This window comes from Ixodes scapularis, unplaced genomic scaffold, assembly GCF_016920785.2.
Source record: "Ixodes scapularis isolate PalLabHiFi unplaced genomic scaffold, ASM1692078v2 PGA_scaffold11__112_contigs__length_91849675, whole genome shotgun sequence".
Taxonomy (NCBI): Eukaryota; Metazoa; Arthropoda; class Arachnida; order Ixodida; family Ixodidae; genus Ixodes; species Ixodes scapularis.
Window position 1 is genome coordinate 11,841,475 of NW_024609837.1, and position 21,712 is coordinate 11,863,186.

General features: G+C 45.5%; 2 protein-coding genes and 1 pseudogene across 2 annotated transcripts in view; all 3 read right to left on the reverse strand.

The window, feature by feature from the left end:
• Positions 1–208: 208 nt before the first annotated feature.
• Positions 209–6,327, reverse strand: LOC120844410. The gene is made up of 5 exons (XM_042289140.1): positions 5,831–6,327; positions 5,387–5,446; positions 2,181–2,243; positions 2,026–2,085; positions 209–282 (listed from the first exon to the last, which is right to left on the reverse strand). The coding sequence occupies exons 1-5, from the start codon at positions 6,288–6,290 to the stop codon at positions 209–211; spliced, it is 717 nt and encodes a 238-aa protein (XP_042145074.1). The 5' UTR covers positions 6,291–6,327.
• Positions 6,328–10,378: 4,051 nt separating this feature from the next.
• On the reverse strand, positions 10,379–11,351 carry LOC120844409 (annotated as a pseudogene).
• Positions 11,352–11,591: 240 nt separating this feature from the next.
• LOC8039250 overlaps positions 11,592–21,712 on the reverse strand; it is a 48,861-nt gene continuing 38,740 nt past the window's right edge. The window contains exons 7-19 of the mRNA XM_040503050.2: positions 21,438–21,479; positions 21,304–21,363; positions 21,185–21,235; positions 19,996–20,055; positions 18,447–18,500; positions 16,960–17,022; positions 16,794–16,853; positions 16,655–16,708; positions 16,519–16,578; positions 16,400–16,450; positions 15,516–15,824; positions 14,777–14,836; positions 11,592–13,397 (exon numbers count right to left, since the gene is read on the reverse strand). Of these exons, the coding sequence (XP_040358984.1) occupies positions 13,240–13,397; positions 14,777–14,836; positions 15,516–15,824; positions 16,400–16,450; positions 16,519–16,578; positions 16,655–16,708; positions 16,794–16,853; positions 16,960–17,022; positions 18,447–18,500; positions 19,996–20,055; positions 21,185–21,235; positions 21,304–21,363; positions 21,438–21,479 (1,082 nt within the window). The 3' untranslated portion in view covers positions 11,592–13,239. The remainder of the gene's footprint in view (positions 13,398–14,776; positions 14,837–15,515; positions 15,825–16,399; positions 16,451–16,518; positions 16,579–16,654; positions 16,709–16,793; positions 16,854–16,959; positions 17,023–18,446; positions 18,501–19,995; positions 20,056–21,184; positions 21,236–21,303; positions 21,364–21,437; positions 21,480–21,712) is intronic.

Here is a 21,712-nt window from a genome sequence, read left to right on the forward strand (position 1 = left end):
GCCTTTTAATCTTTTTTTTTAAGTACTTATTGAAAGATTTTATTCTGAATTTCGTAAGTTATACAAAGCTTTAAGCTGCAGGAACAATCGTAAGTTTACGTACCCGTCCCCATGGCAACTGCCTCGGTGCAAACTTCCGTCACGTCTTGCGGCTCTGCACACACAAGTGGTTCCAAATTTTAGAATGCTAGCTAGCCGTAAAACGCCATTAAGACAACAGACCAATCTTAATGGCCACCGTTGTGCCATCGTATAGTTGGGACGCTTCGGAAACCTGCGGCTCTGCAGAAAAAGATCACATTCAACGTATTGCTGGCGAATGAATGTCAAAATTGCCAGGTTAATAGAGTACAGACCTGCATTCAAGTGGAACGTGACCTCCGTCATGTCCGTGTAATCTGGCAATTCAGCGGGTAGAAGGAAAGAAAAAAAAAGAAAAAAATGAAAGCCGTTTACAATTCCCTGTAACGCCGGTTAGAGCGCAGCTCTTGAGGAGGAAGATGGAAGCGTACTGAGGGATAGGTTACTCCTTGAGGTCACGTGACCTCAAGGGGGTCACGTGACTTCAGGGGGTCACGTGACCTTAGGGGGGTCACGTGGCCTCAAGGGGGTCACGTGACCTTTGGGGGTCACGTGACCTTAGGGGGGTCACGTGGCCTCAAGGGGGTCGCGTGACTTCTGGGGGTCACGTGACCTGGGTGGGTCACGTGACCTCGGGGGGGGGGGGGGGGGGGGGGTCACATGGCCTCGCGGTTACGCCAAAAGCGATGCCGACGCCGCTCAAGCCGGAAACGGGCCCCTAAGAGCACGCTCTAATATGAGACAACATTTAGATGACATGATCTTACCGTAAAACACCGGAGGAGCGCCAACCCCACTTTCATAGAAAATTGGGTTAATCTAGATGTCGGCGCTTGTCCGGTCAAATCGGGTGCTTGACGTATGGAGTGGGATCAAAAAGGTCCGGGACTGATGTTGTAAAGGGACCTTCCTGCATCATTATGCCAAAAGGCGTCGCTATGTGAACATTTAGAACTGCGCTACGCAAGTTTGTTTGACCAGATGCTTGAGCACAATGACGATCTCTCCATAGACTGCCAACCAAAGTGAGAGCGAACATCAGTTTTATGTCCAACTCAACAAATCTAAAACAGAGATCTCTGAAATGATTTAGAAGGCTTATGTCAGAAAGCAAAGAGGTGTGCGAGGTGTTCTAAGTGGTACTCGTGCCACAAGAATGGCAGAACGTCGCCGAAGAGAAGTCAAACAAAGCCGTCCTACCGCTCTTCGTCTTCCAGTGATGTTCGGCCGTTCCCGAAGCGTGAGTGCCAGTTAGCAAAATTTGCTGCTTTTTGTCCCGAGCCTGCTGAATCATTTCAAAGGTCTCCGTTATACTTTTGCCGAGTTTGACGTAGAACTGATGTTCGCTCTCGCTCTGCTTTGCTGTCTATGGTGAAATCACCATTGTGACCGTGCACGTGGTCACAAAAACTTGTGTAGCGCAGCTCAACGTTCAGAGAGCGACGCCCTTTGGTATAACAAAACAGGAAGGTCACTTCCTTCGACTGCTGCACATGCATCTCTTTTTGACGCTAGAAAATCAGTTCCGTAACGTTTAACGCAAAAGCATTAAGTGTCCCATGGAGAGGAACCCAGCGCTGTCCGTAACACAGAAAAAATGGCAGAGAAATTCCCTCCGTGGAACGGCTCTTAAAATGGTTGCGACGCGGCCCGCGCGTTGGATAGTTACAAGGAAGGCCACTCCACAAAGAAGCCCTCTCCTGGCACAGCTCTCGCGTGCTGCCGCTCCCCAAAGCCCGGCCGGCCTCTGCAGAGGACAGCGAGAGTGCCCCGTCTTCCCTGTAGCCAGTCTTAACTGCCCTGTAATTTTTTTTTTATCACACCTCGTCTAAATTGCAGCATTCCCAAGTATGGCAGATGCTAACAATGGCGCTCTTGAACAAAGCGGGTAGCTTTTGCGGCATTTTATGGTAGGTACAAAAAGAAGGGTTATCAACAACCTACCTTTCGTAAAAGCAGACACTTGGCTGTCAGGTTTCCAATCTTCTCTGTAGCGTTCAGACTCTGCGAGAATAAAAGAAAGCGATGTTTTTTCTAATAAAAATAACATCTAGAAATGCTCATTGTCCTCAAAGCAGGCGTAAAATTCGACGACAGACCAGACTCCGTGGACGAAAGATGGCTGCCAGGCTTTTCGTCCTGTTCAACATAATCCGGTGGTTCTGCAAGTGGAGAGCAGTGGAGAGCAGTGGAGAGCAGTGAAAATGCTTCAACGTGTCATGCACTCCGCTTTTCCAACTTTGTCATTGAAGATGACAAATATGGAGCCAAAACGGGGAAGAGGGGTGTTTTAGGCTACACCGAAATGTATGGAAGAAAATTAAAAAAACTTGGGAAGTGACACGCTCGTATGTCACCTACGTTTAGAATTTTGTTTTGGAAGCAAAGGGGCAACACCCGCGGAAGCAAGCACCGCAGGTGTTGCCTCTTTGCAGTGCACCGGTGCTTGGAAAAAAGCTCACTCGACGGTGCCCCGAGAATAGAAAGTATGAATTACACGAAAACGCCGTTCGAAATAACCGCCTTATGAATGCATTAAAAACATAGCGGGACAACCAAAATTTCGAAATTTGTTTGAACGAGTATAAAATATCAAAGTTTGATTTATCGCGACCCTACCGTACGAGATGCAAACATGGGAAAAACCATGCGACACAAGCATTCGTCTAAATATTTATCATTTGAGCATAAAAAGAAACTGTCTTCTTTCTTTGAAACTCTGGAAGGAAGAACTGCAAGTACTACACTCCGTTTCTCGATAATTTGGCGAACTGTGGAGCCCCTGCGATTCAATAAGGGCGCCGGAGCAAGCCATGTGATAACACTCAATGGTCGTGGCCTCCCAAGGAGGTTATATCAAGACTTCTAAAAGTGGAGGTGGCACCCCATAGCCGACACCGAAAAAACCGACCGTCGCCATCTTACTGAGGGCAGAAAACGGATCGACGCGGCCTGCAGCAAACAACTGATGTGATCTTTGCCTTGAATTGTTGTGATGTGAGGCGTTTCATTGAAGCCAAGTCTTTGTGAAACAACTGCAGCCATTCCCATAGACGATGGTGGGCTCCTGCGTCACTTTTGGCTGCGTAAATCGCGTGAAAACGGCAGGAGTTACTTTTCGTTATATTCCTAATGAGCGTGTAGGTAAAGTAAACTAGATAACAGAAAGAATAAAACATAGGATAAAACACAGACGAGCACATTCTTCCGATTCGCAACAAAGTTTATTCCATGGACTGCAAACGCCCATTCCCCAGTGCAATTCTTAAGGAAGGGGGAAAAGGCAGAGGGGGAAAAAAGTCAGAAGAAGAAAGGATGGGTGGGAGAGGCGGAGCGGTACGTCGATCCGTTAGGGACAACCCCTCACAAAAGTTGTCTAGTCACCTCGGACAACTCCAGCCGCAGATAATCCACCTCTATCAGAGAGGGCTAGCGAGGGGGGGGGGGGGGGGGAAGACATAGACGCCGGAGTTTTTTTTATTGCAAATTATTCGATTACCACCCTCCCGAATCTCAGACGATGGCGCTTGAGCACTCATTTTTTTTTTAACCTAGGTACACATCCTTCGAATGTGCTGCGATGTGCCGCTATCGGGCGCACCGAATCCTCGCTGGAACCGACGACCTCTCGGAAGTGCCCCCTCAGGCAGTCATTTAGGCACCGGTCCATGTGCCTGATGTCCTCCTCCGCCAGAGAAAGGAGTGGAAAAGATTCCCTCTCTCCGGCAGGGAATAATCTGCATTTAATGTTTATGAATTGTTCCCGAAGTGCTCGCTATTCTAGCGGACGGAAATGTTGCTGCAGTGGACGTTCATCCGAAGTCAGTCGGTTTCGGATCAGACGACTCTTGGTTGGCAGACGACAGCCGGTTCCTCCGGGCCTCGCGCCTCGCATTCGGCGTGGTGACACAAATGCTCTCGCAACATCGGGTCACGTGCCTCGCTCCGACGCTCTTACTGGGTCGCGGGGCCTTAGCCTCCACAGTTTGCCAAGTCATCGTGAAACGGAGTATAATGTTGAGTGTTTTGAGAAGCCCTATTAAAACATTCAGCTCTCAAAACTTTAAGCTATTGTGACTTATAATTTGTGTGAATTCTCACCCTTCTAGAAACAGTGACTAGCAGTTTTACATCTCAGTGCAAATTAATATGCTCTCAAATTGGAATGTTGTCCAATTGTAAAAAAATTTGTGTTAGAAAAAAGGAGCCATGCAAATGCAGAAATCGAAGCCGCCGATGCACTGGATCGCTTCCTGTAGGACGAGCAACTTCTCAAAATTACTTTTTGTTCCTGTTCGCCAGATCAAAAAAACAGAGGCCTAGATGAGAGTGCAGCAGTCCTTCCTATATGGTTCGTGTCTGACTTGTGATGCCTGTTTGATCGTATGAACCTCAAATGTTGGCAGCCCTTTCCACGCCACGTTTTCACCCGACATGAACTGCTACATAGTGTGAAAACTGCCCACGCAGGAACGAACCTGTCTTGATAGCCTCAGCTGGAGTCGCACTCTCGTCAGTGGATCCACCCCAACCTGCAAACAGAGATAGCAATAGGCTTTAGGGACACAAAGTGTTCCGCTGTGATTTATGGCGCTATTAATGTCCAGCTCTGAGCACAAAAGTGCTCTGCTTCCAGTGTTGGGTAAAGTATGTCTAAAAAGAATTCTTTAAGTAAGGTCTAAGTAAATTGGAGGTTATGTACTTTGAGTATAGTTCACGGCCGCTCAAGCCACGACCAAGGATGTCATGAAGGAAGTTATTTTTTGCTTGTTTTTGTCATTTTAATTTGCCTATAACTTTTCAAATAAAGCGAAGTTCGAGACAAGAAAAGTTTAATTAAGTTACTACGTTCAGTGCGCTCAGGTTTGGTGTAAATTAAAAACTAGTCAAAAAGTCGTTGCAGAGATGGGCTCCAAAATTTGATTTCCATACCACTTTAAGTACAATGTACTTAAAGTACTTCCTAACACTGCCTGCCACCCCTATTATGAAATTCAGCTATTATTGTGTATCACACCTCAAGAATGTTTTTTATTAATCAAAAGGTTAAGTTTTTCAGATATTAATCAAAAGGTTAAGTTTCTCAGATGCAAGCAATGCACTTCATCTGAAGTCTTTCAAGAATAATAAACTGAACTGCCACCATTATTAATGTATCCCATTGACACTAATGTGCTTATGGATTTGCAGGGTTTTTTTTGTTTTTTTTTTCAGAACCTTAAAGCTCTGGATGAAGAATAACCAATAACGCCAACCTCGTAAACTACTGGCCACATGGGCCAGAGACATAAAAGTGAAAACTCACCCAGTCCATCATCTGGCAGTATGGTTTCGCTCTCTTGGACTTCAGAGTCATTCTGCACACCTGAGACAAAACATTTAAGACATAATAAATAATATATATATATATATATATATATATATATATATATATATATATATATATATAAGAAATAGTAAACTGGCCTGTCAGACGGCCCACAAAACAGTTATTTCGCAAGTTCTTGTCAGAAGCCTCCATGTCAAAATTTTGTAAATTAAAAAAAAAAAAAAAGCTTTAAATTAACCTGACCAAGAAATGGTCTGCTAATGGCAACAAGGAATAAAGATGCGATTACAACCTTTCTAAAAAAAATTAAAAGTTTACTTTGAAACGGTCTGCTAATGCATTGATTGTACATTATGCCAAAAAAGCAAAAATCACGAGCCATTCCACTCTATGAAGCTGGATGACCAGCGAAGCAGGCACCTTTGAGCAGAGAGTCTTTACACGTCCCGCACACTTGGAAGTTTTCGACGTCCCCGGCGTCCGGCAAGGAGTCCGACAACACTTGCAGCACACGAGTCCTCTCTGCAGGATCCCGCACATCGGCGATCTTGGTCAAGTCGTTCTCGAACCACAGCCGACCACACACCCTACAACTACACACATACTGTCTGTCCAGAAAGTCCCTTTTGAATTTAGCGGATGCTCCGTTAAAGCTGTCCAATTTGGCAGCATGGTACCTGCGTCTTTTTGACGCGTTCTCTGCCCCGCGACGTTCGTCGTCTTGTCTCATTTGCCGCAGGCGCTCGGCGTTTCGGGCACGATCTTCATCGGTGGTGTTTGCAGCCCGCCGCCGCCGCTGACATTCTCGTTGCTGTTCCCGCCGTCGCTCTTCGTAAGCGCGTTGCTCTTCGGCAGTCCGGATTATACGCGGCCTCCCCATAACGGCGAAAGAGAAGCGAAACTGAACCGACTGAACATGGAAAATGGAAACGGCAACTTGTCCAAGCTCCGGCAAAAAGCGAGTTGCGCGGCGCGAACACGGATGGCGCCACCATCAAGGTGTACAGCAGCGCCAGGAGGTTCCAACTGCGGTCAGAAATGCATGGAGAACGTGAGAAAATCGTTGTTTCTTCAGTGTTGTGGGAACGTACGGCATCGCAATCATTTTTGACATAATAATGGAACACTTTAGAATAATTTGCGCTAAGTTTTGTGCCCCGCAAGGACCTGACTTTTTTTTAAAAATTGCCTGAGCGGCATCATGCAGCAGACGACACGGCGACGTCACACCATTCACGTGACCCGCTCCGGCCAACCCGAAAAGCCCATCTCCGCTGCGAGCAAAAATCGTCTGCTTCAAACGCCATTGCCTTGGAAATTGCCTTCTCAAAATTTGCACACGTATCCGATATTGTTAAAACTTTGATAAAGTGTTTAGTGCTTTACTAACTTCACGACAGACTAGTTTTGAAAAGTGTGAACTCGCCGTTCATTTTTTAATCAGCCGTGTTGTGTTGATCTCCATGTATTCTCCCATAGGGCGGGCCGCCTCCTGGAACCCGTGGAACCCTGAGTACCACGTGACTCGCGCCGAGCCGCTCTGTCGGCCATGTTATCGGCAAAACACGGAGTTCAAAGGATTGCGCTACTCTGCTCCGTAGGAGCTATATAGTGCTCTAGGCCGAACTTTTGCCGATTTGAAGATTCGGCAAAGCCCAAAGCCTAATTTTTGCCGAACTTTTCTAAAGGATGAATGGATAGGAGGTAATGGTAACGGGCGGCAGCTTGCGCCACCTAACCTAACATTTTGTCATCCCTTTTTTTTTATTTGTTTAAATTAAATTTTTAAATTAAAATAATTTAATATAAAGATTCAGCAAAAATACATTGTTGCCAGAAATAAAAGTTTAAATATCGTTTTTTCATGCGAAAAAAGAAAATTGGTGTTCTTTATTGCACATTGACAGTTATTAGTAAATAAGGTAATATTCTACAAAATAATTGTATCGGTGTCATTCTTTGAGTGTTTACTGGCAATTTTAAAAGCGACTTTTTGCGTAAGTAGTGCGACAAGGAGATTGGGTAATAGCAGCCGCAGGGGCGATACGGGAGTTTCGGTTTTGGGACCTAATCAGCGCAAGTTGGCTCAAATAAAGGTGGTCAGCGCGAGTCACCGTTTCGTGCGCGAAGGCGAATGCAACGGCTGCTGAGCCTTCACCAGAAGAGATTACAATATTATTGTAAAGAAGCATTTTTCGATTTGAGACACTTCAGCTTTGCATTAAAGTGTGCGTCCCATATTAGCAACGTCTCATTTTTTAATTTTAAAATGCCGGTTTCTGATGTTAAGCGCGAAACACATGTACGACGAAACCGTCCGATCCGACGTCCGACCGCGCAATGCGACGGTCGGAGGCGAGGGTTTTCAACGCTCTCCGATGCTACGAAAACCCTCTCCCCCCAAGGTCATTCCGGCAGTCCGCACGTCGGATCGGAAGGTTTTCGTCGTACATGTGTTTCGCGCTTTAGGGCACAGATGGGCCCGCATTTGGGCCCGCGTCGCACCGGTGCGGTGCGGTTCGTGGTACACGGAAGGCTAGAGGGGAGCTCCCTTCTCTTCCTGCCAGACTTTTGTTTACTAAAGTGGAAAGTTTACTGCACTGGACGGGGGTGCGGTGTGCCCCAGACGAGTAGGAATGTCGGATGTGCAACATGGAGCATGATAGTTCTGTGTTTAATTTTATGCGGATAGATGAAAACCACGAAATAACGCTAATTGAAAAGCAATATTATTTTGTTTTGGCACAAACTACTTGTGGGCCGAAAACAGGCGAGCGGTGCTTTAAAGTACCTGTCGGTCAATGTTTCAAAAGCTCGTTGCATATCACTGGAAAGATCAAATGAAAATCATGTTTTCCGGAATGTACCGGATAATTTGTCACTTGCGCAGTGAACTGCGTCGTTTTTGAGCCAATATCTGGTCGACTTTCTGTTCTTCAGGCAGAAAATATTGAAAATATTTTCTGCCTCAATTTTCGCAAAGGGTGACAAACACAGTTACCATGTCACCTACTCCGCACCTTGCCGTAACCGCTGCTGGACGAACTACAGTGAAACCCGTTAAGAACGGACCCACGTACAGTGAATTATTGTCGATATCGAACTCACAGAAATTTGAATAAAAATTCACGTAAAAAGTATGTTTTATAATGAACAACATATTGGCTATACGAACTTTTTCCCCCGGGAAGGCTTCCAAAAACGTGCAAACAATCTAGGGGTGTCGCGAACCGGCCGAGGTTCGAGTTCGACCAGGTTCGACTTTTTCTAACTTTTTGTGGAAAATTCGGCGAACCTTGTATTGAGGTTCGACTCGTGTGCGCATGCGCGACAGGCTGGCCAGTTGGCTTCGGATTGGATGGTGATGGCTAAGAGATAAATTAAGGGCAGCGCTGATTGGTTATTTCATTTAATACAGTACAAAAAAATTAAGTTATTAACTTCTTCAGTGATTAGAATTAGTTTCTTATAATTGCAACTGTTTATATAATAAAATAACCCTTTTCGTAAAAAAAAAATTATCCAAACCTAGACATGCTTGTATCAAGGTCTAGCCACACTGTCCACAAGGTCGAACCGGTCGAATCTGGTGAAAAGTTCGAAGGTTGGTCGAATCTGGTGAAAAGTTCGAAGGTTTGTCGAACCGGTTCGACCCACTCGAACCCCAAAAGTTCGACCTAAAAATCTGGTTCGACAAAAGTTCGCGACACCCCTAAAACAATCGTCTTCTAGCCTGTCCCTTCCCCAAAAAAGAAGTAGGAAAGAAAGAACATTCCAAAAGCTCAAGTGGCGAACAAAATTGAGCGAAGAGAAGCGATTCAGAAGGGGAGAAAGCTGAACAATACACTGCACGCACACAGAAGGAAAAAAACAAAAAAAAAATTAGCGCGGGGTTACAAGGTAGAAGTGAAGAGATGAGAAAGAAACTGAAGCTCCCGCCTTACAACGAACTCATCGTGGAAGTTCGTTGTAAATGTTTTTGCTAGATCGAACTGATCATAGCGTTTCCTGCTGTTCTTTATAAACGGGTTTGACTGTACACTGTATGATGGTACAGAGGCTACAAGATGACGGTAGCCGCATGATCGTACAGCGTCCATTTGCAATCCGTGGTCCTGTCTTGTCCTCGCGCAAGCGCAGACGTTTGCCAAATCTTTGCCGAATCTTTTGCCAAACCTGAAGTTCGGCAGGTTCGGTCCATCACTACGAAAAACTAGAGAAAGAAAACAATAATGAATCAAACTTCATTTAGCTCTAGTTATAACTGTATATAATTTTACTAAACACAAATTACACATTCCTAAAGATATATCTTTTTTTTTTTAATTCATGTCCACATTGCACTTTTTAATTTTTGTCTTTTTTAGTTTTTTGCGCTTCTAAAACGAAACCGCTACATGTGCGCATGCGCGCCGCACCTCGATCATCGCACTTTCGGGCAAGTGAAAGGATTTTGGTCTTTGAACTACTTCATTTTGTGCGGTTACGCAAAGTAGTGCCCAAGCAGCGTCAGGGACAAGAAACACCCGCTTGTTCAGATCCCAACTGACGACGGTGAGTTTGAAAGTTTTCCTAAGCTGATCTTCCAGCCACAAATTGAACCATTTGAGGGTTATGTACTTTTTGGGGTAACTGAATATATCATTTAACTTTTGAAATTCACAAAATGCCACCGTGATATCATTGCGATGCACACATTTCGGTGAGCGTTTTTAGCACGTGGTTCTGTGGATGAAGACTGTCCTGCAAATATTTTATGATCTGTAGACTGTTGGTGAAATCTCACCTCCTCTACCTCTTGTCGATTTCGTGCACAACAGTGTAGGTCCCAGTTGAGTAAATTGTAGTCTATATACAAATATTCTTCTGCCAGTTATATAATATTTCAGAGTTCATATCTTACAATATCTTTGACAGCCCTGCGACTAGTTTACCATAGATTATTTCTTTCAGAAATAAATATAAAGCTGGATAGTAAAATAATTTTATTTTGAAAGACGCTTTTAAATTCGCGAAAGGTTTACGCATAGAAGGGCAGAATGCGGACAGCAGAGCTTGATCGAGAGATGTGCTATCCATCCTTCTAGGCTTCTACCAACAAACTCCTCTCAAAACAGTTAAAACTCACGTTAGTGATTTTTTTCTTGTTCGTTGCAAATAAAATAGCTTTGTGTTCCTCTTCCATCACTCTATTATTATTAGAAGGTAATAAATAATATGCCCCAATATCAAAGAAAACACAGTCATTATCAAAGATGAGCTCATTTAGCTATGCAGCCACTTTTTCATTTTCAAGCGATGTGCTGACAGATGTTGGCATCTGCTCCAGAAGCATTGGCAGTTGCTCTACACAAATATTTGGTCTGCTACAGAACCTGTTGCAAAAGGTCAAATGGCGCCTCCATCGAAGTAATGAATTCACAAAATGGAAATGGCTGTACAATGAGTGAACGTGAAAAAAGAGTTCCAATAAGCTTGACAATGTCACACTCAATCGCTGACCCACTTGCACACACAGACACACAATGTGGCACTCCGACGGGCACTGAATGCGTCCACGAAAAGCACCGTGCAGGGCGTTCCATCTTGCACGGGCACAAAGACTCGTTTGGTGCATCGACGTTAAAGTTTGTAGCCGCACCACAAACGACAACACCTCACTACTCCAAGCGACCCTAGAGTCCGTCGTACCGTAGTCCAGGCCGCCAATGAAGAGCTTGCCGGACTGCTCGAGCTCACTCTTGTCATCTTGTGGACCCACAGCTTCCTGCGAACAAACGTGTCTATGATCGTCATGGAAGTGGCAACAGACCAGTGGAGGAGCGACTAGATGAAGCGGGACGTTTCTCAGATCTTGTCCCAAGACCAGCACTCCTCCAATTTTTTTTTTTTTTTTTTCCTCACAGGCCAACTTTCTTAGATCTACCGTATTTACTTGCATAATGAACGCACCCCCCACAACAGCCATCAATATTTGTACTTTTTTTTTTTTTTTTTCGGCTTTCCGCTACCCTTATTACTAACTACTACTACTTGTACTTTTTTTTTTCTCGAATAATGAACACACTTCATTTTCAGCTCCACGAGTCGAACTGCGTCCAACTAAGCTAGCCGGCAAGCCACTAAGCCCGCCAATTTTCTTTTCCCGCCAAGCGGCCAGGCCAAGTCAAGCCAAGCCGCTCTCGTAATGACAGCAATTGCGTGGTTGCAGAAGTGATCAAACGTGAAACCGAGAGGCACGCACACCTAGAGAAGTTGGGGTTGAGGAATTTCCCGGTCCCGGACTTGCTTCGCCCATCGGATGCAACGATGTCAACAAACACGCCGCCGTCTGTGATCCGCTTTTGAACAGTGATATCATGAAACTGGTTAGGCCTAAGAATGGTCGCGTTGCTCTCTGTGCCGAGTAAGCTTCGTAGGGCGCTTTTTCTTCGGCAAAAGGCACGCCAAAAGCACCATAAAAAAGGTTCGCAATTTATAGAGCATGGTTACTGTGGCGCGCCCACGACCAGCTTGGGCACGCCTCCGTCAGTGGATATGTGTCACAGTACTCTGCCATGTCATATTGGCACTTAAAATGACATTTGCGCAAAGTGTGTAAATGCAAAGATTTTACCCCTCGTAATAAACGCACCCCCCAAGTATATGTCGATTTTTCGGGAAAGAAAGTGTTCATTATGAGAGTGAATACGGTGTCAGTTGACAAGCTCCACGAAGAGAGATATTCGAGAGTGGTTCTTCTGTTGCCTGCACGCAAGCATGGCCCAATCGAATTCCTAGTGCCACTGGCGGCACCGCTTCCACGGGTAACAAAGAAAGATAGTTTTCTAACGACACTCTTTTTCCGCTTTGTTTACTATGAAATCCATAATAGAATTACTTTTCACCGCACGCCATGTGCATCCAACGTTCTGCCGCTTCTAGATAGTGTAGCCAGCGCCACCGAGCAGGCACGCTACGAAAGCTTGTCAACAGATTTTGATCTAGTAACGTTGCTTGCCGGCTGCCCTGACCACCGCTGCTTCTTCGCCTTGAAATCTAGTAGAACAGACATCTCACGCCCTCACAGTATAGCGTACCGTACATATTTGCTCGAAAAAGGGTCCGCCATTACGCAACTAAGCCTTCGTAACCGTGCCCAATAAAGTGTGCATGCCCACTTTCCTGCAGAGCATGCAGAAAGTGAATCGTTGCGGTTTACAGATCAAGCTCTGACAGCAATTGCAGACAAAAAAAGTCGCTTTGCTAAGGTATGACACCTGGAACGCGTCTCCGAACTATGTGCCCAGCGTCCCATTCAGCCCGCGCGTCTAAAAGTGGTCTCGAAGTGACAACGAACGACGTCGCAAAAGCCGGAGTGTTGCATTCCCAACAATCGGGCCTAGAAATTTTGGGAAAAAAAGCGCAAGAGACCGCAAATGTCGCTGTTCTGGCGGCATTCCAACTCCCCGGCTGCCAAGGCTACTGTGGAACATCAAACTCGAGAGCTAGCAGCGGCAAAACAGGAGTCTCCCACGCCCCACTCCACCACTGCACCACCGCTAGGATCGCGGCAGGAGACAGCGTCACACTTCTACGACGTAGTCCGGCGAAAATCGAGGGACCACATTTGAGGACGCGTACAACAGTCGGAGTTGCGTTCCAAGCACCGTACCGTCCCCTCCAAAAGCTAACCAAGGGAGTTCCTCACCCGAACCAGCGGGCCGTGCCGGCACGACGACGACTTGTTCCGGTTCAGTGTGCCACGACGCCGCCAAACGCCGTGCCGCAACAGTACCACAACTTTGTCGTGAAAACTGTCAAAACAACTAAGTCGCAACAGCTCTCTGCTATGACCGCTTGAACTCTTGGAATTGGACTAGGTCTTCCTGGAACTGTACACCTTCGTCGACGGCAGAGGGTGCGTGAAAAGGTGGCTGCACCGGGAGAGTCGGATCCACGTGAACCCGATGTTGCTCGACGTCCCGTAAAGATTCTGCACCTGGACCTAGAAACGGCAAACAGATGGAGGCACCTTAACTACACAGTGTACAAACGCAGATGCAATAGACCCAACTTTCCATTACGGAGGTGGGACCGAATGTCAGTGGTCGCGTGGCAGATGAAGGCTAGACATCTAAGGGCTGATATGGTGCAAAATGAATGCCAAGGTTGGAAGTTCCTAGTTTCAGAAGCTGGTTCTACTGCCTTACAGTACCGTATTTGCACGAATATAACGTGATGGCAAGTCACTTTTTAAATGAGACAGCACTAACAATGCCACCAAACCGCAAGAGTGGTCGCGTCCGCCCGTAAGCAACTCGACACCGCGCCTGCTCATCGGTTGAAATTGAAGGGACAAGAACACATCTGGCGAGGCAAGCGGTGCTGCGCCTGTTGAAGCACATCATGAGAGGACAATTCACGTTGGCGTGAACCATCTGCACACATAGAGAGCTACGCACAGCTCGTTAGGAGGAGAAGTTGCGATGTGCTCTCCTGTCCCTCCGATTGCTTGTCTCTCAGTTCCACGACGCGGTGCAGGCCAATGTTTTGACAAGTGCGGGGAGCTCGGCTCTGGACGATCGATGGGCTTTCAGTTTGGTGGCCGTTTTAGGAGAGATGGCAAGAGGCTGCCATTAAGTAACACCGAGTGACACTTTATATAGTACCGTATTTACTCGAGTAACGGCCACACTGTTAATAAAAAAAAAAAACGAGCGTCTGCTTTTCCGCGGAGCACGCAGATTGCCAATCACCAGGATCAACAGCGTGATGCCAGAGATAAGGTCTCCACGCGAAGGTATTATCAGTGAAGATTGCATTTCTACAGATAATCGTGTTCTCGACCCAGTGAATTGCTGTTATTTATGCGCAACGCGATGATTGGCTGTACATATCCTGCGGGCAAGTAGACACAAAGGCATTGTTCATAAACAAAGTTTACTATTACTCGACTAAATATGGTATTTAAAAAGGGGAGAGATGGGTTTTAAAGTGGCAGAAAAGTTAGGATCAATCAGGTTTTCTGAAAATAGTTCTCTAGTTCCCAATGTCGGGTCACACCAAGCAACCAATCTGCGGAAAATTATCACTACACAACTGGTAAGTTTGAACCACTTCAACAATTCTAAATACCTTGCATAGTATTTCTCTATCCATGCCTAATACAGATTAGAGAACTCTTCTGCCACGATTATTAATGGAATGACCAGTGCCGACACTAATGTATTAATGTCCTTTTCCATAATTGTAAACTTTTAAGCTTTGCAAAAGGCAAGTGACAAAGTCTTCTAGTGTTAAGGGCACGCAATCTCTAGCGACCAACGACGCCAACCCATTAAACTGTCGGCCAAGCAGGCCGAAGACGTGAATTGTCTATCTCACCTGGACCAGCATTCAGCAGAACGGATAGACCCTGTTGGGCACCAGACTCACCCCCCATGTCTGAAACAAATCATGGAAGATGTAATCAACGAGGGACAAAACAATATTTGTGATGGGTCCAATGAAGATAATGAACCCGGTTTTTTTCTTCACATAAACTACGCATTTCAGAAAGCTGAAACATCACGAAAAGGTAACATTAGCGGTATTGATTGAATGGGGAAGTTTCAGAACATGACATTACCTGTCTCAAAAAATACGAGAAAAAAAACAAAATCTCTCTAAGCTGACATCCACCTAAGCCTAACAGTCATCAAACAAAGAAATGACACTGTGGGTGCCTGAAGCATTTGTTTCAGTGAAAAACACTTGCCAGCAAGAAAGACAACATTATCATCTTTGTTGCTGACAAGTTTGTTTTGCAAAAGGTAATCTACATGACTGAAATGGCCCCTAACCCCAAACAGCACGAGCATGAAACTTGCGCTTTGCACAGATCAATCAATCCATGTCTTATAGTGCCCAAGGATAGCTGTCAACCACAGTTTCTCACTCTCTCAACATTGTGCATTGTTAAAAAAAAAAAAAAGTCCTTTGCTTTTATTGACAGAACCAAGAAATGTATTTTTTTGTCAGAATGTTCCCATGTTGGCTGTCATCTCGCTTGTTGCCCCTTTAACCGAAAATCCCGCACCGACATCACTGAAAACGCTGCACAGAAGATATCCGAGAGACTTGCCGGAACGAGGAAGCCACGCCGGCGCAACGACCGGCTGTTGCGGCTGCACTGCCACGACGACCGCCTGTTCGGACTCCGCCGCCACGACAGACTGTACTGCCACGACCGGCAGAGTTGTCACCACGGGCTGCATCGCGATGCCGTGCTGTTCCACCTTGTGGAAGTAGATGATGTTGGCCTGCGGCTGCGCTTTGTCGGAAACGGTGGGGAAGACCCACTGCTGTGGCTGCGCCATGACAGCGTACGAGCCCATGGGATTCACGGGGACTAGATCTTGCTGGAACTCCTTCGGGGCTGCCGCACCCAGGCCTGGGAAGAGCAAAGGAAAGAGCAAACGGATGGATGGCACGCTGATCACGCTATGTACGAGGTGTGTCAGTGCACTATTGGGCGTAAAGAAATGAATACAGTCAAGCGCTTTTATAACATCCACCTCTACTACGAAAACGCCCATTTAACGAAGTAGAATAATGTCCCAGACAATCTCCTATGTGTTCAATGTGTTTCCCTGACTTACAACAAATTCATGTTTAACAAAATTTTCCTTTATTGAAGCAGTTTCACGGCCCCCCGAAGCGAAAATGACGGGTATTACATATTTTCTAGGTCTAAAGAAATCAATTACAGATAAATTTTCACCCTGAAATTGCGTGTCACGAGAAGGAAAATACTGCGGCGACGGCAACAGTTGAAATCGTTGCCATTGCGTCGCGCGTTCTCGGTTTTAGGTTTAATTAATTTGTTAGTGTACAACCTTGCGCCTAGATGGCGCTACGTGACTACTATGCTCCTGCGTACAGGCTTGCCCTGCAGCAACATAATCACGTAGCGCGATCTAGAGATCTAGAACTGGGAAAAACAAAAAATGAAGCCTAGCTACGCACCTGTCTCTGCGGGGAGTGCCTGATTGTCGACTTCCGTCGGCTCCTGAGGCTCTGCACATAAAGGCAGTTCCAACATTCAGAATGGCGCCTAGCTGCGAAAAGACACAGAGACAACAGACCAATCTTGACGGCCACAGCTGCGTTGCCAAGCTGTTGGGTCCCTTCAGAAACCTGTGGCTCTGTGAAGGACGAGGTCAAATTCAACCTGTCGCCAATGATCGAATGTCAAAATTGCCAGTTTAATTAAGCACAGACCTGGATTCGTGTGGAACGTAACCTTTGTCACGTCAATGTAATCTGGTGTTTCGCCTGGTGGGGAAAACAATACGACGAGACGTGACGTTCTGGCGACATGTTCCCAATTACAAAAAGAGATGTTATCGGAAACATATACCTTTCGTAAGAGCTGGCACTGGGTCCCTAGTTTTCCAAACCTCATCGTAACATTCTGGCTCTGCAAGTGAGGAAAAAAACAGAGATCATTCTTTAATAAAGGTGATGCTTTGTAAGGCCAAGAGTATTAAAAAACAAACAAGCCAAACATTAATTTTAGGACAGACCTGATGTAACAGATACAAGATGGCTGCTAGACTTTTCGTCCTGTTCAACATATTCTGGTGGCTCTGCAAATGCATGGACGGCACAGCGACACATTAGCTTATGCTGAATCACCATGAAAACAATACTATGAGGAGACCCTAAAAGGAGGCTTAGCTTAGGAAGCTACGAGACATTCCGCTTATGCCAAGACACGAAGGAAGGAGCTACATGCCTAGGCTTAACTGTCACGACAGATATGCCCTGGACGTGCTTTACCTACAGGAATTGCAGAAAAGGTAGCAAGGGACACTTTAGGCTATGCTGAAATTAGATACAGCTAGACGACACCTGTGCTAATAACTTTTCTAACATTAAGAAATACAGTGAAATGTGCCAACGAAGAGGGCAACTAGGCTCGTAACGTTCTGGCTTTAAATTTCAATCCCTTTTTTTAAAGATGTTTCCGATATGAAATTTACAGGGGAATCGGGCTATCTATTTTATTAAAAGTTATTCCTCATTGAGAAGAAACTGTTTTTAGAAATTGACATAGGACAGGCATGCACCTCATACATTCACGTACAGTAATACCTCTTACTGAAATATTTACATTTGAGTTAAACTAGACAGCCTGAAGTCGCACAACTTCCACATTATATTCAAGCGGTAAAAAAATGGTGCTTAATAGCTTCATTTGCATATCATAGATTTCTTATTGAAGAGTGATGCATCATCTTATGCAGGTATGTAAAATTGCCCTAGAGGGTGAAGGTTTGCACAATACATCACAATGCACAACACAATACCTCTGATGTTAAATCTCCCCTGCAAATTTTCTTCTAATTACTTGAGTGGTTCAGAAGTTAAATCGCAAGATAGTGTCCCTTCTCAAGATCTAGGGGTTACAACAATCTTTGGAGCAGTCAGCCCTCTTAAATTACAGGTTTTGTTTTTGTGCTGTGTATAAAAGGATAGTTGGTGCAATAATCACACAACTTAGCTATTGTAGAAATGAAGTGGAAATATATTGATCACATTTTTCTTAATTATATAGAACTGAAGCATTAATATACTGCCTTGTTTTGCTTCAAAAACTCTACAAAGGAAGACAGCTCTACATTATTAAAGCCTAGCGTTTTCAGAAGCAGAGTATAAATTAGGTATGAAACTAGCATAATTGTTGCTAACCCCGATTCGGCAAAATTAAAAAAAAATATTTTTCCTACCATAACTTTGTATGATGTGGCTTTCTGCAAGTAATTTCTAAAAGCAAGACTCACTTTTCCATCTCTTCGCAAGTTATTCTGGCTCCTGAAGTTATGTTATTGGAATAAATAAAAAAAGAGCTGTACGACTGCAAACGTCTCAGACCATCCCACTGCACATCATTTGTGGTCGTTCCGTTTCACCGTAGAAACCTCGAATGCTGGCAGTCCTTTTCAAGTTCCGTTTTAACCCGAAATGAGCAACTACACATTGTATGTAAACTGGTCATGTGGCAACCCACCCGTCTTGATAGTAACAGATGCCATTGCACTATTGCTGCTGGAACCGTCCAACCCTAGAAGAGAAGATGGCAAGAGGCTACAATTAATAAAAAGTTGCGCACTGGAAATTATGGAGCCACTAAAGGGGCACTCAGGCCATTCTTTAAACTACCCCAACTACATCTCCAAAATCGCACGCCTTTACCCTTTCCGGTATATTATTTGGTATCGCAAAATTCGGAATACTTATTGGGAAATCGGCAAGTGAAAATGTTGCCAATACCAACATTCAAATATACCCCCGCTTTTCAATGCCCGGACATCGGGGGAAGGCAGGCTTGCAGATCGAGCGAGCAGTCTAAAAATGAACTATGCCCAGCATTTGTTTCGTGCTGTCCATTGAGGTAGAGGGCCTTTGAGCGATAACCTGACAGCTGAAAGTGACCCCATTGGCCGCCGCCATGTCACACATTTTTTATCAGTACACGCGCGACCTTATAGCTTTACGTCTAGATCTGTTACTTACAAAGTAACACGCACAAATAATTGCTTATCGATCTTTAATAACAGTACCGACAAGATAAGTTACGTTTCAGTTGTTGCAAGTGCAAATTGTGCTCTTACGGCGAAAACGCGGGCAGCTTCGCAATGGCTCTGCTAGCTGCTGTCAGCCACTGTGCTGTATTTTGGGTTTTTATCGGAGCTACACACTGATCTCTGGGGCTAACAGTATTTAAAAATAGTTTATCATGTGTTTTAGAGAAATCGAAATACAAACCTCGGCTCAGTTTTGCATAAAAGCCCCGGGATTTAGTACAGCCATGTGTCTACCGTAGAATACCGCGCATCCGCCCCCCATTCCACACTAAGCACCCACTCCCAAATTTGTAAGATCTCAGAAAATGTGCACAGTACATAGATATGTAAAATTGATGACCGCCAAAAAAGTGGGGGATGGACACTTGCCCATCCCCCGCTTTCTCGCAATTATCTCTTAATTTTGAGTGGGGACTTGCTCGGTATTTTACGGTAGTGGTCAAAATTGTACATCACGATGAATGCCGGGGTCACTTTTGTCTGCTGAACGGGATACCAGTTTATCGCTTCAAGCCCCTCTACCTCGTTGGTGCTGCCACACGGGTGCAGTAACTAGCTTCCAAAGCATTCATTTGACACCATGAAACTGCTTGTAATCAGTTGGAAACAAGGTGTAAAACCACGAGAGTGAACCCCTGCCTTCCACTGACGTCACTTCTTCATTGTTGCCAGTAGACTTACAATTTGAAAAACACACACAAAATCAAAAATATAGAAAAAATATTTTGGTCCAATATTTGGGTTATTATTTTAGCAATGTTTGTTGGTGCGTTTGGCAAATTGGGGACAACGAAGAGAACACCGGAGTACCCCTTTAACACCACAGAAGAGCTTTGCCATCATTATTAATGAAACGATCACGTTGACAATCCTGATGCACTTCGACGAATGAAAGACTTTCAGTGTCCAAGGCACGGAGCTTCCTACAACCAGTAACGTTAACTGTCGTCCACACAAAATGTGCAAACTCACCTAGTCCAGTGTTCGCCGGAACATTTCCCCACTGCTGGGTGGCAAAGCCGTCCCGCACGTCTGAGACAAAACACGCGAGACACAGTCAATAAAGCAAAAAATATATACATATATATTAAAAAAAGTCAACAAGCAGCTGGTGACATCGGCATGCATCTGGCATGTCACGCAGCCCACAAAACAGTCATTGTGTGGGCTCCAAAGTAAACGTTTGAGAGAAATTTCTCTGGTTGAAAAAACACTAAAGGACGACAACCAACCATATCCTAAATATAGGGACCCTACGTTTTAAGGCCTGCTCGGCTCTTCTTCGGGGGCTACTATGACGATGGATGTCGAGGTGCCTAGGGCGAAGACTACACGCTCGTCTGAAATGGACAGAAGAAAGGAAGAGCAAACTGTCTGTGCCAATCTAAAAAAGAATGAGGACACGAGCACCTTTATCCACTAAGTTGCCCGTCTTCGAACCTGAGATTACCAATACCAGCAGCCGCATACGCAGCCTCGCCCAACCCCGCGCATCTGCATATCCATCGCTGAAAAAATGAGCGAAGCGCTACCACGCGTGCTAACCCAAGAAGGAATCAATAAGGCCCACGAGTCGACATCCACGCTCAGACGGCTCACGCCCCGTCCAAAAGATGATTCGCCGAAAAAAAAAACCAAAAAAACTCGAGGCACGGTTTATAAGATCCCTTGTGCAGTCTGCCCAGACACTTACGTCGGCGAGAAGAAAATCTTTGACGAAAGACACTGGAAACACAAAAAACGACGAGCAAGTTTGACCACGGGTGCGGTGCAGTCGGATGTAGAACAACACCGGATTCCCTTTGACGGCACTGGCGTCGCCAAGCAAAGACTAACCCCCGGCATAGACTTTTCATAGAATTCCAGCACGGTCAAATGACACCAGGAACAAATGGGTGCCTCGGCGCTCTGCCGACAGTCCATGTCGACAGGCTCCGCCACGTCACCGACGGATAGAGAAATGCTGCTCCTCGACGGCCGTCACCATAGTCAGCTCTGAAGAAGAAGCGAGTAGGCCTCGAAACGTGGGGCTCCTGGTTTTAGGATTTGATCGGTCGTTGCCCTTTATTTATATTGTGGGCTTTCTTTGGGAGTCTCCATGTCTGAACTTCGTAAGTTACAAAAAGCTTTACGCTGCAGGAACAATCGTACGATTACGTACCTGTCCCCACGGGAACCTCCTCGGTACAAACTTCCGTTGTGTCTTGCGGCTCTGCACACACAAGTGGTTCCAAAGTTTAGAATGGCACCTAGCCGTAAAACGCCACTAAGACAACATACCAATCTTAACAGCCACCGCCGCGCCATCGTGTCGTTGGGTCGCTTCGGAAACCTGCGGCTCTGCAGAAAAAGGTCACGTGCGACACATTGCCGGCGATTGAAAGTTGAAATTGCCAGGTTAATGGAGTACGCACCTGCATTCAAGTGGAACGTGACCTGCGTCATGTCCGTGTAATCTGGCAATTCAGCAGGTAGAAGGAAAGAAAAAAAATGATGTGAGAGACAGCATTTGGATGGCATGATCTTACCGCAAAAAACTGGAGAAGCACCACCCATCTTTCATTGAAAATTGGGTTAATCTAGACGTCAACGCTCGTCCGGTCTATTCGGGCGCTTGACGTACGAGATGCGATCAAAAAGGTCCAAGACTGATTTTGTAGCGTAAAAAGGGAGGGCAGCACAGCGATGC

Coding starts and splice junctions, on each gene's coding strand:
- LOC120844410 (XM_042289140.1), bottom strand. CDS start 6,290: ATGGGGAGGCCGCGTATAATCCGGACTGCCGAAGAGCAACGCGCTTAC. Junction 5,447..5,830: donor TAAAGACTCTCTGCTCAAAG/GTGCCTGCTTCG, acceptor GTTTTGTCTCAG/GTGTGCAGAATGACTCTGAA. Junction 2,244..5,386: donor ACTGCCAGATGATGGACTGG/GTGAGTTTTCAC, acceptor CTCCACTTGCAG/AACCACCGGATTATGTTGAA.